General features: G+C 33.9%; 1 protein-coding gene across 2 annotated transcripts in view; it reads right to left on the reverse strand.

The window, feature by feature from the left end:
- The window catches only part of PCCA (propionyl-CoA carboxylase subunit alpha), a 359,957-nt gene that overhangs the window by 109,989 nt on the left and 230,503 nt on the right, over nt 1-19,465 (reverse strand). For both annotated transcript variants that reach the window (XM_081046031.1, XM_081046032.1), the window contains exon 19: nt 11,145-11,247. In XM_081046031.1, the coding sequence (XP_080902157.1) occupies nt 11,145-11,247 (103 nt within the window). The remainder of the gene's footprint in view (nt 1-11,144; nt 11,248-19,465) is intronic.

The following is a 19,465-nucleotide window of genomic DNA, read 5'->3' on the forward strand; positions in this document are numbered from 1 at the left end:
GCTGTGCAAGGTTACTCTTAAGACTTGATTTTTCTACAACCTCGTTTATCTGACCCCCTCCTATCAGACATCAAGCTGATCTGGATGAGTTTGCTTTGAAAAGATACTCTCTAGCTTGAGGTAATGTCGTCACATTGGAAAGTGCTGTTATTTTTGGACCTTCTTCCTTAAACCAAGTGTAGGGGAGAATAATTCCATTCCACAGTGATGTTTTAGCAACAATGAAATTACTATGAATTCTGGGACCCTGAGAAAACTCGGAGAAAGCTCTCACTACCTTTTGCTATCAGCAAGACGTACGTGTCTCTAGCTCTTCTATATAGTAATCTCTCCAGTAGTTTACTCACCTAAAAAAAGGAAAAATGACGGTGTTGAAGGAGCTCTCCAAAGCTGCTCTGACTCAATTTCCTTTCTCTCACTCATGGTACTGTTCTTTCTTTGCTTTTGCCAGTTTCTTCATTTAGATCAACCTCTAAACATAGACAATTAATTAAGTGATCACCAGCAACTACCTCCAAGCTCAGAGTGCTGGCTGAAGGGGTTTCCATAATCGTACTATGTGTACTTATATGTTAATGCTACGGCTCTTAATTCAATGAGCCAGCTGCTCCTCCGATGGCCTAAGCACTGCAGGAGTTTCTTGGCAGGTAATTAAAATTCCATTATTTCAAGAGTTCCACATTTTTCCAGACCCTCACACTGCACAGTTTTGAAACCTCTAAAAATCAGTATTTGTGTGTGTGGGAGGGGGACGGGGGTTGTTGTTGTTTGTTTGGAATACATAGTATATAAATAGAGTTCAAAATTTAAAAAGTACTAAACAGACATCTAATATAAGGTACGTATTCTCACTTTTGTCATAGGGTCAGCCATCCAGCTCCCGAATTCAAAGGCAACCATAGTTATTAGTTTCTTGTGACTCCTTCCAAAGATATTCTAAACACGTAACAAGCATAAGTACATATACTCTTTTACACAAATGAATGTGCATTGCTTTCGTCACTTAGTAAATCAGACAAAGAATGCTCAGATCCTTTTTCACAACTACACAGCAGTTCAATGCTATGGATGTACCAAATTTATTTAATTATCCCATTTTGATGGACCTTTTAGTTGTGTCCAATCTTCTATTACAAACAAAACTGCCATAAACATTCTTATGCATCTTCTACACGTGAACATACCTGATAGTATAAATTAATTTTGTCAAATTGCTTTCCCTGGAGGCTGTATAATTTGTACTCCCACCAACAATGTAGGAGGGCCTATTTTCCTATAATCATGGAAGAATCATGGAAAGCATAGCGAGAACATGAATGAATCACAAAAGTGTATACAATATTATGTAAACAATGTATCTACTTTTAAAAAGTACACAATTAAAGAGTAGCTGTTACTTCTTTAGAGGACTATCACATTTTCACCTTTGCCAAAACATAGGTGGAAATGGTATATAATAATTTTATAACACCTGAATTTCTGTGTGCGGTGTAGCACAATTTCTCATGAGCAGGAGCCATTTATATTCCCTTTGCTGTAAACCATCTTTGAACATTTTTCACTTGGGTGAAAGATCTTTTTCATATTGATTGTAAGAGTTCTTAATATACCAAGAACATTCCCTTTCATCACTAAAATGAGCTGCAAATTTTCCCTCTGGCCTGTTGTCTTTCCTTACAATGGCTTCATATTTCTTGAAGAAAAATTTAACTTTTTTTTAGCAATTACCTTCACTTATTTTCCAAGTAATTTTCTTCTCAAATGGAAAAATTACTTTATCAAGAAAACAAATGTTTTTGCCAAAGTGATTTCATGTGTATACAATATTATGTTTTTCTGTTAAAAAAAATCCATTAACAGAAAATATTTTCCTTAAATAGGATAGTGTTTTTTCTATTTTCTTTAGTATGCTTTTTTAAACTGGGGGCAGCAAATGGGGGGAGGGGGTCTAAGTAAAAAAAAAAAAAAGATTACCTAACAAGAGAAGTAGTTTACATGATCGTTACCACTGAATTGCTGTCAGAAGGAAAAAAACGTAAAGTTTTAAATATAAAATTTTGCATAACTTCAAAAACTTACTTCAAATTTCTATCATTTATCACATATAAGACAATTTCCTAAATAGGTTTACACTCCTTTATTAAATAGCCCCTAATGGTACTATGATATTCATTTTAAAATGCTACTACAAAAATGTTCTTTTCTTTATCTGGCTGCCTACTGTTCACTTAAGCCATAGATAATTTTTTAACAAAAAGCCTACATTAGGTAGAAATGTAATAATGAACTGGTCTTGTTTGCTAATGTTCTTTTCATGTTCAAGAATAACAGTCTATTCTAAAAATTCACCATACAGGCAAAAGGACAGATACAATAATATTGTATTTTTTCTACGTATTTGAAAATTATTTCTTTAAGAGAGCCACCGTAATTATTATCGTGTCTCTATAAAAATTCCAGTAACTACATGATTTAGCGTTGCTCTCTACTCTACAAATAGGATAAAAAGAACAGAGATTTGAAAACAAAGAAAATAGTACTTGGTACACAAAATTATTTATTGGTATATGCTAAGTTCATTTCATTCTTAACCTGTATCAAGTGTTAGGTATAAATACTTAAATAGCTCTACTTAAATTTCAAAGTGCTCTTTAAATATCAAAACTAACTGGTGGAATGTTTTCTTAATCAAGAAATCTAGAACAAAATACATGGGGTAGAACAAATGGGAAAGGATTGGCTATATTTGAGAAAGAAAACCTCAAACAATGCGTATATAATTATTTATAATACACCCACATGTAATTATTATTTTTTATTCTTATGTCATCACCATAGTCTTTCTTTAAGAAGAAAAATATGGGGTGGTAATTTCAATTATATGAGTATTACAAAACATTTCCCTCCCTTCCACCACAAGCATCCAAAGATGGGACAATTTTACATCAATTGAAAAGAACATTGTCAAGATAACAAAATGAAAGCACAAACTATTTTAGATGAAATCTTATCTATTTCAAACCTATACTGCTCTCAAAAATTGTTACTTGAATAAAACTGTAAAATCACCGCTACAAATCAGTATTTTGAATTGTAACACCAATTTGAAAAATACATTAACATCTACAACTGGTAATGAGATACTAAAAATACTTAATAACAGCTACTCTTAACTCTGTGTATTTTTTAAAAGTGGGTACATTGTTTACACTTATGTGATTTATTAATGTTTTTTCGATGCCTTCCATGATTCCTAAATAGTATGACTGGAACTTTAACATTCAACATATCACAAAGAAAATTCCTTTTGTATGTAACAAAACTATTCTGGTTAGAAATAAATGTATTATTCCTCTTACTAACAATGATTTATCCACAGTCTGACAGAGCTAATTTTCCACAATAGTGCTACTATTTATCAGAATTTTCTCTAGCAAAACTACTTTGTAAAGTTAGATACAGAGAGGTACTAGTACACAGGCCTTGGAATCACATTGACCTGGGTTTAATCTTAAATTCTGTACTCACAAACTGTGTGACTTCGTCTTTCTTCGACTTTCTCAACCTCACTTTTCAAACTCATCTGTAAACTGGGCTAGTAACATCTACCTTCCAGGTAACTACTCTCTCACTTAGAGATGTTTGTAAAGTACTTACCACCGTGCCTGGAACAAGGCACATATACAGTAAAACAGACCAAAATAACCTGTTGCTTCATGAAAATAGCTTTGAACAGGCTGAAATAAGTATCAAAAATACCAATGCAACTAGAATGAGACTGGAAAATCGTTTCCTCACTCTATTGTTTATGGAAAACAAATAATAAAATAAAGGAAGCATACACTTCCATAGTAAGACATTAAAGTTACTTACCTAGAAAAGATACCTGATTTTTCAATCAACTTTGCTCTCCTATGCTACCACTTCCCAGTGTTTTTCCTATACTATGATTTCGAGGCAAATCCTGGTTTATACACATAAATTACGTTCTAAGTGGTTACTCATTTAGTCATCTCTCCCAAGTACAACTTCACGTTCCCCTAGATCTTCCTTTCCCCCAGGCAGTTGAGTGTATTCTTCTTTCTTTCCTGAACTGAATTAGTTGAAGGCACCTCTATTAAGGCATTTATCACTGTATTTTAATTACTTTCAAGTCTGCCTTCCATTTACCACCCTAACTAGAGATTGTTTATGTGGATACCGCCAATGTAAACTGCCTTTAATTCATCTTTTTTTCCCCCAACACAATATCATATTCATATTAGCAATTTTTCATTGCTTCCTTGGGGCAGATTTCTAGAAATGAAATTAGTGGACCAAAGAATATAAATGTTTTCAAAGTCTTTGATGAATGTCATCAAATTATTTTGCAGAAAGGGTAAATGAGTGAGTGTGTGTGTGTGTTCCTATTTAATTCATCTTTGAGTTGCTGACATCCACCCCAGGCAATAATTATTTGGAAAAATAATTTGAAATATTTAGAAGGTAAAATATATCTACCATAGTAACAAAGATATAAGTAAGTCTAAAAATCCTTACTTAATATTCATGATTAAATACTCATGCTAGATCTGAGTCCAGGTTCTGGATAACCCAGATGCACAACCATTTGAAGAAATGCCAGTGTTTTCCATGGCAGCTGCACCATTTTGCATTCCCACCAACATCGATGAGCATTCCAATTTCTCTACATCTTCGACAACATTTGCTATTCTCTGACTTTTGATTGTAGCCATCCTAGTGGCTGTGTATTGCTATCTCATTGTGGTTTTGATTTGCATTTCCCTGGTGACTAATGAGGTTGAACATCTTTGCATGTGCTTGTTGCCAATTGTATATATTCTTTCAAAAAATGTCTAGTCAGATCCTTTGCCCATTTTTAATTGGGTTGTCTTTTTATTATTACACTGTAAGTTCTCTTTATGTATTTCAAGTATAGTGCTTTACTAAATATATGATTTGCAAATATAGTGCTTTACTAAATATATGATTTGCAAATACTTTTAATTTTGAGAAAGACCAATTTATCTTTTTTTTTTTTTCTTTTGTTGCTTGTACTTTTAGGGTCATACCTAAGAAACCACTGCCACAGGTAAGGTCACAAAGAGGTACCATTATGTTTTCTTCAAAGGGTTTTATGATTTTATCTCTTACATTTAAATCTTGTATCCACTTGACATTAATTTTGGTACACAAACTCAATATGAATATGAGGTAGGAATCCAACTTCATTTTTTTACATGTGGATACCAAGTTGTTCAGTACCATTTGTTGAAAAGACTTCTTTTCCCATTGAATTATTTTGCCACCTTTGTCAAAAATCACTTGATCATACATTTATGGGTTTATTTCTGATCCTCAAGTCTATTGATCGATATGTTTATCTTTATGCAAATACTACACTCTCTTTATTACAAGACAGTTTTCTAGTAAGTTTTGAAAGGGGGAAGTGTGAGTTCTCTACCTTTGTTCTTTTTCTCAAGATTGTTTTGGCTACTCTGGGTCCCTTAGGTTTCCATATGAATTTTAATATCAGTGTGTCAATTTTTGACAAAAATAAAGTTTGGATTCTGATAAGAATTACACTGTATCCCAATTTGGGAAGTACTGCCATCTTAACAGTATTTCAACTTAGGAATATGAAATGTTTTCTCTTTACTTGGATTTTCTTTCATTTCTTTTTCAACAGTTTGTAGTTTTCACAGGATAAATTTCTCACTCCCGTTAAAATTATTCGTATGTATTTCATTCTTTTGATGCTCTTGTTAATTTTCATAATTTTATTTTTGGATTGTTTATGGCAAGTGAATAGAAATACAATTGATTTTTATATTTTTATTTTGCTAAATTTATTAATTGTAATAGTACCTTAATGAATTTCTTAGAATTTTCTATGTACAACCACATGTCATCTGCGAACAGAAATTTTTACAATTTTCACCAATTATACTTGGTTTGCTGCACAGAACTGCAGTTCTAAAAGTGAATCTCTGACATTCAAATTTAATCAATACATAACTTACTTGAAATTGGAAGAAGGAAAAGATTCTGATTGTAATAAAAAACTGCAGCAAAGTTTTATGTCTATCAAAAAGTTAAGTTTTGACCTTTATATAAACAAACAGACACAAAAAAATTCCTTTAGTAAAATGAACTGAAAAGAGTTTTTAGAAAAACTGAAAAACATTATTTTCCTTGACCATACTAAATGTTTCTTTTGATCATTTAGATTTTTTCTTTTTAGCACAAAACTTATATTGGTATGCCAAAATTTAATAGTCTAAGAATTCTGGTACTTCTTAAGAAGTAGTTTACAAAGTCTTTTGAAAAATTTTAATCAGTGTTCACAGTAACAAATGATATCTGAGATCATATATAAATGTTTTCTAGTTTATTACTAGTTAACATGAATCATCAGGCAAAAAAAATGGAGTTCATATATAGTACTCATTTTTCCATCTTTGGAAAGGCGGAATTCCTAAGCTAATTTTCTTCACATCAAAAGCACTCTGACATTTTTCTCTGAAGTGAATTGTCTTCAATACGAATTTAGTCCTTCATCATCTTTGAGGTAACAAATGCATTCATCTTTTCCTTAATATTATGAACTATTTTGTCCAGTTTCACATTACACAGAATAAAAGAGAAATGGAAACCATTTAGGAATCCAGAAGGGAATTGTGAAAATAATATAAATAAAAATAAGTTTGTTTTTGATACTTTTGAGTTTATCATCTTAATAAGCTAAATAATATTTCAACTTTGTGTTTACCATGTTTCATACTTCTTAATTAATTCTTGATCTATTCATTCTCACACTTGTATTCAGATCAGAATAGACCTAAAACATGTAAAATGCTTCACCTCTTCTACTTCTTCACTTAACCTTATGTCTACAGTGCTTTCTTCATTTCCCCAAATTTTTATCCTCCCCTTTTTAATTTTTCATTAAAAACGCTAATTTACACTGGTTTGTGTATTTTTAAAATTTTAGGTAATATAAAATGTACCATCTTAATCATTTTTAAGTGTACAGTTCAGTGGTATTGAATATACACGCATTTTTGTGCTACCATCACCACCATCCATCTCAAGAATTATTTTCATCCTGCAAAACTAAAACTCTATATTCTGTAAACAACAATTCCTCATTCTCCTCCCCTGGCAACCACCATTTTATTTTCCGTATCTGTGCATTTGACTACTCTGGGTATTGTATGATTTGGAATCATAGAGTATCCTTTGGTGACTGGCTTATTTCACTGAGCATAATGTCCTCAAGGTTCATCCATGCTGTAGCATGTGTCAGAATTTTCTTCTTTTTTAAGGCTGAATAATATTCCATTGTATGGATATAACACATTTTGTTTATCCATTCATTAGTCCATGAACAGTTAGGTTGCTTCCACCTCTTGGCTATTGTGAATAATGTTCTGAATATAAGTGTGCAGATATCTGTCAGGACTCTGCTTTCATTTCTTTTTGAATAAATAATCAGCAGAATTGCTGGATCATATGGTAGTTCTACTTTTAATTTTTTTGAAAAACCACTGTTTTCCACAGAAGCTGCACCATTTCACACTCCACCCAACAGTACACAAGGATTCCAATTTCTCCACATCATCACCATCACTTACTATTTTTTGGATTTTTTTTTATAGCAGCCATCCTCAAGGCTGTGAAATGGTGTCCAATTGTTGTTTTGACATGTATTTCCCTCGTGATTAGTAATATTGAGCATCTTTTCATGTGTTCATTGGCCATTTGTATATCTTATTTGGAAAAATGTCTGTTCAAGTCCATTTTTAAGTTGGGTAGTGTGTTTGTTTTGCTATTGACTTGATGGAGTTCTTTATATATTCTGAATAGCTCCTTGTCAGATATACACAAATGTTTTCTCCAATTCTGTGAATTACCTTTTCATTCGTTGATTGTGTTCCTTGATGCACAAAAGTTTCACATTTTTGATGTAGTCTAATTTATCTATTTTTCTTTCGTTGACTGTACTTTGGATGTCATTATCCAAGTAATCACCATCAAATTCAGTGTTATAAGGCTTTTCCCTTGTGTTTCCTTCTAAGAGTTTTATAGTTTTAGCACTTACAATTAGTTATTTGACATATTTTTAGTTAACTTTGCATATAGTGTAAGGTAAAGGTCCAGCTTCATTGTTTTGCATGTGGATATCCTCTTTTCTCAGTACTTTTTGTTGAAAAGTTTGTCTTTTCCCTTTGAATGATTTCGGTACTCCTGTCAAAAATCATTTGACCATATATCTAAGGGTTTATTTCTGGGCCCTCAATTCTATTCCATTAGTCTATGTGTCTGTCTTATGCCAGTACCACACTGTTTTAATTACTATGGTTCTGTAACAAGTTTTGAGATCAGGTAATGTGAGCTCTCCAACTTTGTACTTTTTCAAAATTGCTCTGGCTATTCGGGGTTACTTGAGATTCTATATGAAACATAGGATGGATTTTTCTATTTCTGCAAAAACTTGGTTGGGATTTTGATAGGGATTGTACTGAATCTGTAGATCACTTTGGGTAGTATTAACATCCTAACAACATTAAGTCTTCCATTCCATGAACATGAAATGGCTTTCCATTTATTGCATCTTCTTTAATTTCTTGCAGCAATGTTTTGTAGCTTCCAGGGTATTGTAATGTGCAGTGTACAAGTCTTTCTCCTCCATCGCTGAGTTTATTCCTAAGTATCTTATTCTTTTTGATGCTAGTGTAAATGGATTGGTTTTGCTTTGTGTATTTTTAAATCTTACATAAATAATATCATTAAGTACTTATACTTTCACTTTATTTTTCACTATTATTATGGTACATACGAGTATATACATAGTGAATGTGTAACAATATGTACAAGAAGGACACAGAGCACCTTCAGGATAGCTCTCACCCATGGGGAGGAAAAGGGCAGAGTAGGATGATGTAAAGAAGTGATTTAGCTAAATCGATAATTTTTTTCTTTAATAGGATATCTGTATGGAAGATATCTGTACATTTGCTGTACTTTCCTAACTTGAAATATCTTATAAGTTAAATTTTTTCACTAAATAAAAGAACTCTAAAAACTTGGGATATCTGAAGCATACTGTGGGCTAAACAAATATGACTTTGCCTGTACTACCTCTGTGCTCATTAACTGTCATGTCTAGGCTAATCAATTTTTCGTGATGTGGCAGAAGGTGATCTAGAAAACAAAGTAAATATGCATAGGCATACCTCTCCTCTCTGAGACCCCAAAAGCAGGGTTCCACACTATTAAAACCTTCATACCAGTGAGTCTTTACTTACTCCTCACTATTCAACTTGACTACCTTCATAATACCAATGTTGAATGAAGCTCAATACAAATATGCTTAGGAAAAAGGAATATATATCAAAAGCACTCTCTTTTCATTAGGTTTGATGCTTCTGATAGCTAAGCCAATAAATATGGGAAGTAGTTTTTGGTACTATATATCAAGGTGGATATCTTTCAAGGAATTTTTTAATGCATTAATTTTGATATTGTTTTAAAACAGCACTACTTTCCTCAGGAACTAAAAAGTGCAATAGGAGATAGTTCTACAGTAAAAATTCAAAGACACCACTTGAGCTGTCAGGCCAATGGTCTCTAGTGTTTCAACATAGAATCTAAACAAGCACAGAGAAATAACAGCTCTAAGAAGTAACCTGAGCAGTTTTCTTATTAACGCAAGGCACCGCTTAGAAAAACATAGTATTGGGGTATCAGATTACCACTACAGTGGTGACTCAGGACAGAACTGAAAATTATGCTAAAGTCTACATTTTTGTAAAGTTAACCTTCCCCCAGGAAAATGCTACATTATATTGATACTCTCTACTATTCAATACATATAATTTGCTACTCAACCTGATGTACAGTTAACTGTGCACTTATAAAACTATTTTTTAAATGATCATATAGAAAGGAGGAATGCAAAGAATCACATAAGTTCATCACAAAATACATCATAGAACAACTGTTTAACTCTATCATAGCTTTCATTTTAAGGGACTTGAGTGAAATATCTTTTAGTAATAAGTGCTTTGGCAATTTTGGCATATAGAAGGAACTACAAAATGTAAAGACAACCAAGGAGACTATCCTTAATTCATGAATTAATCTCACTTCCTTGTTACTGACCACTACATAGAACATCAGCTTCTCCAGTGTAACCGCTTAGCACTTATCTAGCACACAGTCAGCATATTGTAAGTATTTGTTGAATAAGTGAATTCTCATTAATCCTTGACTTGTGGTGTTTTCTAGCTGGGATCAAGAAATTGCCATGCACCTCAAAACCTCAGCAGGTCTTATTTCAGTGAAATTATATTATTTTGATTTTCATATCCTGTTTAAATCTTTTGATAAAAAGTCATTTTCCCCCAAAACAAAATGACATTTCAGTGCCACTTAGCCATGAGAAAAGAAATGTAGATGAATATAATATTTATTATGATAACTATATAGCAGTTTCTGTGGGTTCATGCTGAAAGTGAAAAATGACACTAGTTAAATAGTAACTCTTCATGGTATTTTTCTGGCAATGGCAAATAATAGAATTTAAACATATTACTTATACCTCAGTACAAACACTAAGTCTTACTGAAACATTGTTCAGTACAGACAAAAATTAAAGTAGTTCTGGCATGAATACTATCCAAAGGGTTTAAGTTCTTCACAACAAAAGGAATGTGACCATAAGATAACTTCAGCCTCAAGAATGTCTCACAACATGAAATCTCAAGAAAATGTTATGTGAGGTTTCAGATTACTTGTTTTAAAAGAATGGTTACCTACCACAGCTATCATACGTTTGGAATTATAATTAAAGATGCTCTTCTCTATAACAAAGCCAAAAGTATCTCAGTAACAAAAGAAAAATGAATCAGGTATCCGAGAGAGGGTTTGGAATGTGGCTATATGTAGAAATTTCCTAATTGCCATCAGAGAACAAAAATTTCCATTTACATTCAGCTTCCTAAAGATGAAACAAATACATAACTATGTTATAGATTCAAAAGATGAGAATGACTGAAGATGTTAGAAATTGTTTTAAATATTCATAATGTCAAGATTATGACATTGTGGCAGAAGGTGAAAAAAGAAAGAAAACTTACAGAGAACGCTGGCCCACTGTTTGATGCCACGACAGCATGGACTTCATCATTCAATTTTATTGAAAGCTCCCAGTTAGCCACTTGTGGTTGAACAATAGGAACTCTGAAGTAGAAAGAAAAGAAAAAGTTAATAATTTTATATTATTCTTTCTCAGTTAACTGATTTTTTTTAATAGCAAGTGTGCAGAGTAAAACTACCAAAGACTATATTTTTGAACATTTTATTTAAAAGGTTGTACCCTTAGAAAAAAAAGATTTCAGATTTAAACTAAAGAGACTTTTAAAAATGAAAAACGAAACACAGACACTCCAAGGACAACAGCAATCATTCTGGTACCATCATCTACTTTTTGAGTTGCTTAATTGTGACAGTCCTTCAAAAAGAAACCTCCTTTACGTAACATTAATTTCTTCTCAATATGTGGTTACTGTCCAAGACTGTGTTTAAAAACTTGCAGTGCTAGCTAGTCTTTTGTGTTTTCCAAGTTTAATGAGCAATCATTGGTATGCAAAAAACTGCCCATATTTAACATCCACAACTTGGTGAATTTGGACATATTTATTTACCCATGTTATCATCACTACAATCAAGGTAATAAACTTTTCTACCAACTCCAAAAGTTTCCTTTTTTGTCTCTTTGTTTTGATAAGATACGACATGACTGATGCCGATCTTCACACACAGGTCTTTTCTTATGTACTATCAATATTAATAGTCCAGACAAATTGGGTCAAGCAGCCAGAGACAAAAACATTTTTAGAATACAAATGTTTCACACAATTTTTAAATTTACAAAATTTTAATCATTTCTGAATAAACTTAAGTATTGCGTGTTTACATTATTTATAGTTGTGAAGTAATATTTACTAAGCAATAAACATGTAGTATGCAGACTCTGGCTTAAGTCATAGTTCTGAAAACATGTTGCAGATTATGTTTTAATTTAATCGCGCAGCCCCCCACACACACACTGATTTCATAAGGATTCGCCACATAGTCGATTATAAAAAAAGTCATCATCACTAAAATTTTGACTACCCTGTTTCCCCAAAAATAAGACCTAGCCAGACAATCAGCTCAAATGCGTCTTTCGGAGCAAAAATTAATATAAGACCCGGTATTATATATTATGTTATGTTATATTATATTTTATAGTTATATTATATAAGACCCGGTCTTACAGTAAAACAAAACCGGGTCTTATATTAATTTTTGCTCCAAAAAAACCGTTAGAGCTGATTGTCCAGCTAGATTTTATTTTCGGGGAAACACAGTATATTCAAATCACTTCTAGATACAATGTCGAATACAGTATGATTAATAATGTAGTTGACTACTTGTATTCGGCCCACTACTCATTATTTTCTGAAGATAAAGAAATGCTTTAAATACTATGGAAGTGAAAATCAAAGTAAAAAGAATGCATCGACGAATCAATAATAGTGCACACTGTAGGCTTGGAAAATTCTTTTTTGGCAATTTGAAGCGGATTGTTCCCGAGGACAGAACTTCACACTTGAGAGTGAGAAAGAACAACAGGGGAGCACACAAAAGGGAGAGGGGAGAGAACTCAAGCAGAGGTACAGGAAGACGAGGGCGGAGCACTTCTGGGACCGACTCCACCTGTTAGGGCACCTTTTCCACTGGGCATTTGTTTCTGTTTGTCTCCCCCATTGGCCCATGGGCTCCTAAAAGATTACCATGATCGTACCTTAGTTTTATATCCTCAGCCTCCAGCACAGGTGGGGAGAAGTGTGAAAGTACTTGAGGAGCATCTACTGTGTGTGAACACTGCACAGGGAGGCCGAGTCACCCCAGGGACAGAGCATGAGTTACTGAAAGAGTGAGACATGAGCTCCTAGATTGCTACTGGGCCGCTCTTGGATGATGTAGGCACATGGCCTCACTAGACTTCACCTTGTTCGCTTTCCAATAGGGTTGTCTCCCTCACCTCTCCGGGGTATTGTGAGGACAGAAAACACCCTCTCAGCTAGATTACTGTGCAACACGGCTTTCTTAAATCTTTGCTCTCCTGGATGATTACGTTACTCTCCTGCTCAGGATTGTTCCATGGTTTTCTACTTCACATCAGGTTAAATTTTAATCAGTTACCTACCATTCAAATTCCTTAAAAATAAGGCCCCAATCCTTGTATCCAATTTCATTTCTGATGATTATTCTCTGGCTTGTATATCTGGTTGGTCCAAGCTCTTAAATTGCTTCACAAACCAAGCCAAGCCAAGCTAAGAGGAGCAGGAGAACTAAGCACAGTGGTTACAAACTCAGGCTCTAGTGACCTGCAAAAGTTGGTAGACAACCCAGATCCACCATTAATTAGTTCTGACCTTGAGCAAACTGTTTAAGTCTCAGTTTCCTTAGGTACAAAATTAAGCTAATCATAGTATCTACCTCATTGTGATGTATTAAGGATTAAATTAAGTAATGCACATAAACGTTAACTTTTATTATTATCATTAGTCCTAACTCTAGGACTATACTCATATATCCCCCCTAATAGAAATCCATTTAAAGAAACTTGGACTCCTGCTCTCTGTTTCTCAAACTCACAGGTTTTTCAAGAGGACAGGTTTTTCAATATTCTCTCTCTCCTAACTATACTACAAACTTCAGTGATCTCCCTTCCATTTAACCTGTATTATGTGCTTAATATTTTCACAACTTAGTGGCCCAATGGAGGTAACTCTTTCAAGTAAGCATGGAGACCCCTTTGAGTTAGGCAACAAGCTTCTGTTGCCAGAGGAGTTGGGAAGTTATTGATCCTGACATCCTGTTGGAACCCAGAACATATTTTCCCACAGAAATCAATCTTACAGATGGTGGTCAGATAGTACATAACCTAACTACTATTTATTTTCCCATTGTTTTATTTTGATCCACATCTGTTTCATATATGTTATAACCTGCCCCAAGAGGGATCTTGTGGAAAGAGCACAGGCTCTTTTGAGTTAAAATGCTGAGGTCTAATCTCAGCCCATTCTCTTACTAGCCATGTACCAGGAAATTCCTCTCCTTTTGAGCCAAAATTTTTGCACTTGTAAAATAATGGATCAGAGCAGAGTTGGGGAAGTAACAGGGTAAAGCTGTTGCTTCTTCTGAGCACAAAACTCCTCAAGTGGCACTTTTCTAACAATTTCTGTTAATGTAATATGTTAGTAGGTTATAGGAAAGAGGCTTTACTGTGAAAGCAAGACCTTGAGATATCAAGAAAAAATGGTCAAACTGTGGAATCTCTTTGAGAGGTCACTCTTCAACCAACAAAACGTGTTAAGATTCCTTCTGGCTTTATATAAGTTTGAAAGTAGTTTTGTTTTGTTCTGTTTTTAAATAGATGGGTTTGAGCATATATGCCCACATAAATATAAAAAGATCTGCAGTAGAAATATAACTATAATAAACTATAAAGATAATACATACCAACCTAAAAGTACATATGCTCTATTTCTGCAAAATCATTGAAATGACACTAACAATGATTGATAGCAATTCCACCAGGACAAACATGTTTTTAATGGTAATAATTATCTAAAGTCATATTTTAAATTTTAAAAAAGAATTACATTCAGCCAGTATATCTAAAATAGTCTCAGAGAAGAGTTTTATAAATGACTCTCTGAAAAGAGGGAGGGAAATCTTGGAGCTGCTTCACTCAACTCACCACAGTAATGACACACAGAAAACAGCTTCCTTTACTGAAGTAGGTACCTGGTGAAAGAGGCTGCCATCTGATCAAAAATTTCATCTGTACAACTTACTAGTTAGCTGCAAAGCTGATATCATTGAAGCTACTGCTTCAAACCACAAGCAACCCCCCCACAAAAAAATGGCAAAAGTAATTCACATGAACAGCTACTCACAAAACAAATCAAATAATAGCTCTTACCCAGACCTGTCTACTTTGATTATCATCAGCCAGCCAGAATGAATATCGTCAATATAACTAAATTTTTCTATATTTTCTGACAAAAACTATCAGCTAATTGTCACAAATGTTAATGCTAATACATTTAACTTATTAGAATATTTTAATCAAGAAAGTACAAGGAATACTAACACAAATACATTGCTACTACATGTCTTTTTTTTAAAGCAGATTTTATGTAAAAATAACTAACAGCATCTTTAGTTACCAGGGATTATAAGCATCTCAAAACCATATTATCAGACACTCAGAAAAGCCGGTGTTCAATTGTGCCATTACCTATTTAGGAGTGAAATACTGAGTTAAAACAATGTTAGTGGTCCAAGAATCATTAAGCAATCCTTCATCATAACTTTCACAGTGGGTGGTCTGTAAAATGATCAAGAATAATATGCTGCATTCCATAGCCGCAGAGGTCAGCTTCTGCATACAAATCTTCGCAGGAAGAAAAAGGCCTTCAGAAAAGTGGGCCATTCATCTGAACCAAGTTCAGAGAATTTCCAGCACGGTGAAAAGATATGTTATGCAAGCACATAGATGTATTCAGTGGGGGTAGACAGAACCAGCTACGTGGAGACTACAAAGGAGCCCTCCCATGGCTCATGAATAAGTCGAGGAAATGATCAGAAAAAAAAGAGAGAGATGTTTAGACAGATGGCCCACTTTAAATGCCTGAGACAGGGCATAAGCAATTTTAATGAAACTTTAGATCTAGCATATGAATTGTTTCTTATTTCCTCCAGGAAAAAAAAAAAAAAGAAATCTAAAGAAGACAAAAATTCAGCAGTTCACTGAAAAATCCACTTTTAGGAAGTAGGGATGGAGGAAGAGTCACAAATACAAGTTTTATTAGTGCAATAAATTCTTGTAAAATTCTGCAGAGAAGCCATCAGCGATCAAGATGAATGTAAAAAGCATGGAATGAACAGATTAAAGGAATTTTAAACAGAAGTCTACTGCCAAACCAAACAAAAATCTAAGTCTTATTATGTGAGAACTTACAACACTCCAACATTAAAGTTCATCACTGTAGAAGAAAGATAAAAGCAGCATTTTCAGAGAATCCCTTCAAAGCTAGAAAATGTCATAGTGGAGGAATAGAATTCTGCCTATATGCAATTTAAAATGTGTACATTCGCATATATGAGTCCTTGTAGAAGAGCATGTATCACAAAATAGTGCCTAGAAATAGGGAACACACCCAAGTTTAGTGTCATTAGCATTATAAATGATTACAAATGAATCTAGAAACAAATAATAATGTTGCTATAATCATATATTTTAAAATTATACACACCCTATTTCTTTCTTCCACCAAAAACGATTTAAGGTTCTCAATTTAAATCTTGGGGACAAGTAGCCCGGGAAGGCAATCTAGAGTAGCCATCGCCCCTACAGGCCCAAGACAACGATAGCAAGAACACCTAACTGACGTGTTGATTAAATGAGATAAAAGCAAAATAGAATGCTTAGACTAGTGCTTGGCACATAAATGCTAAAGAATTATCATCATCACCATTGGTGTAACATCTAAAATCCTCCTCTATTATTTCAACAACCCTGTTATTTGTTTAAATATTAATATACAATTTACATACAGTGAAATCCACAAATTTTATGTTCCACCTTTTACCTTTCTAGTAAAAATGCCCCTTCCACCCAACAGTTGAACTATCGTTTAGACTAAAGTTTCACATAAACAGACTCCCAAAATACGTACTCTTACATGTGGCTTTATTTTTTTTTTTGCCCAGTATGTCTTTGAGGTTCAATCATGCTGAATAATTCATTCTGTTTTTATTGCGGAGTGGTACTTTACTGTACAAGTATACTAAAATTAGTTTATCCTTCTATTGAAGGATATTTGGGTTGTTTCCAGTTAGGGGCTCTTGTGAATAAAGCTGCAATAAATATTATTTGTAAAGGCCTTTTTTTTTTTTTTTTTAAAGATTTTATTGGGGAAGGGGAACAGGACTTTATTGGAAACAGTGTGTACTTCCAGGACTTTTTTCCAAGTCAAGTTGTTGTCCTTTTTAATCTTAGCTGTGGAGGGTGCCATTCAGCTTCAAGTTGTTGTCCTTTCAGTCTTAGTTGTGGAGGGTGCAGCTCAGCTCCAGGTCCAGTTGCCGTTGCTAGTTGCAGGGGTCACAGCCCACCATCCCTTGCAGGAATCGAACCAGCAGCCTTCGGAGTTAGGAGCACGGAGCTCCAACTGCCTGAGCCACCAGGCCGGCCTCTGTAAAGGTCTTTTTTGAAGACCTACGTTTTCTTTTCTTGTGGATAAAAAATCCAGGAGTGAAAATACTGTGGTAAACATATGTTTAGTTTCATAAAAACTTCCACACTGTTTTCCAAAGTATTAAAACATATCTCTACTCCCACTGCAATAGAATTTGCTCCATATCCTTGCCACCACTTGGTGGTATTAGGTTTTCTACTTTCTAGCCAGGCTAGAGGCTGAGAAACCACATCTTATTATAGTTTGATGTGCATTTCTCTTATGACTAATAATGTTGAACACTTCAACCTTACTGCTTATTGGCCACTTGTAGTCAAGTTTTGCCCATTTTTCATTAGGATATAGGCCTTATTATTATTGATTTGGGGGAGTCCTTTATTTTGGATAGAAAGCCTTTGTCACATTTATGAATTGTGACTATTTCCTCCCCCTCTGTGGCTTTCTGGTTAATATTCTTTAAAATCTCTTACCTTCAGTTTTTTGCTTTTTTTAAAATTAATACTTAATTTTCAGAGCAGTTTTAGGTTTTCAGAAAACTTGAGCAGGAAGTATAAGGAATTCATATATATCCTCACTCACCTTACCGCTAACACAGCGTCCTGAATTAGCAACATCTTGCATTAGTGTGGCACATTTGTTACAATGGATGAGCCAATGTTGACACAATATTGTTAACTAAAATCCATAGTTTACATTAGGGTTCACTCTTTGTGCTGTACATTCTAGAGGTTTGAACAAACGTATAATGACATGTATCCACCATTAGGATATCATATAGAATAGGTTCACTGAACTAAAAACCCAGTGCTCTATCTATTCAACCTGCCTTCCTGCCCCCCAAATCACTGGCCGCCACTGATCTTTACTGTCTCCATCGTTTTATCTTTTTCAGAATGTCATATAGCTAGAATCACACAAAAGGTAGGCTTTTCAGATTGGCTTCACTTATCATTCTGCATATTTATTTCCAAATGCTATAACAGAAGTTCGAATTTTAGGAATTAAAATAAGACATCATTGTATCTTTCTTCAAGGCATGATGGAGTCTTCTTCAAGAATATTTCTTCTCATAATGATAAAATATGTTTATAAGATTGTTCTCAATTTAGTGACATGAATAACCTTTGCAAGTAGAGATGTCAAGAGTTCCTGGGCTACTACCTGGAAAGTAGAAGTGTACACATGTCTGAACCAGTATTCTCTCCTTTCTTTCCTCCTCTGCCTTTGAATGTGAGTGATTCAAAGTTAAAACAACATCGAGAAGTTCCAGTTCCTGTAAAACTGGCAGTGTAATTTATTTCCAACTAAGCCGCCTCCATACAACAATTATAAATTCCAGAGAAAATATACAACACGTAACAATTTCTTAAAATTTTAAACAGTCCATTAACACACATCATAAATTTAACCAATCTCAAAGTATACAATTCAATGTGTTTTAGTATATACACAGAATTTTGCACTCACCACAGCAAACACTTCTAAAACATTTTCATAATCCCCAAAAGGAAACTCTGGACCCATTAATAATCACTCCATATTGCCCCAACAACCTCTGCAGTTCTATGCAAATACTCATATACTTTCTCTTCTATCGCGTTGGCTATTTCTAGGTATTTCATACAAATGGAATCAATTGGTCTATTGTGACTGCCTTATTTCATTTAACATGTTTTCAAATTTTATCAATGATGTAGGAAGTATCAATACTTCATTTATTTTTGATGAGTAATATTTCATTCTATAAATATACCATATTTTAATATTATATATCCATTTATCTTTTCATGGACATTAGGATTGTTGCCACTGTTTGCTTCTAATGGAAAAAATGCCACTATGAACCTCTGTAAACAACATTTATGTGGGCATATGACTTCACTTCCCTTGGGTATATACCTACGAGTAGAATAGCTAAGCTGGGTCATATGGTAATGTCTTACATTTTAAGAAACTGCCAAATTATTTCCAGGTTTGCAACATTTTACTCATAAATTCCCACCAAGAATGTATGAGGGTTCCAATTTCTGTATATCCTCACCAATATTTTGTTATTGTCTTTTGATTATAGCCATCCTCAACGACGGTGTACAAGGGTGATCAAAAATGCGGTGAATGTTTAAATTAAAAATATTATTACA

Source organism: Rhinolophus hipposideros (genome assembly GCF_964194185.1).
Source record: "Rhinolophus hipposideros genome assembly, chromosome: 4".
Lineage (NCBI taxonomy): Eukaryota > Metazoa > Chordata > Mammalia > Chiroptera > Rhinolophidae > Rhinolophus > Rhinolophus hipposideros.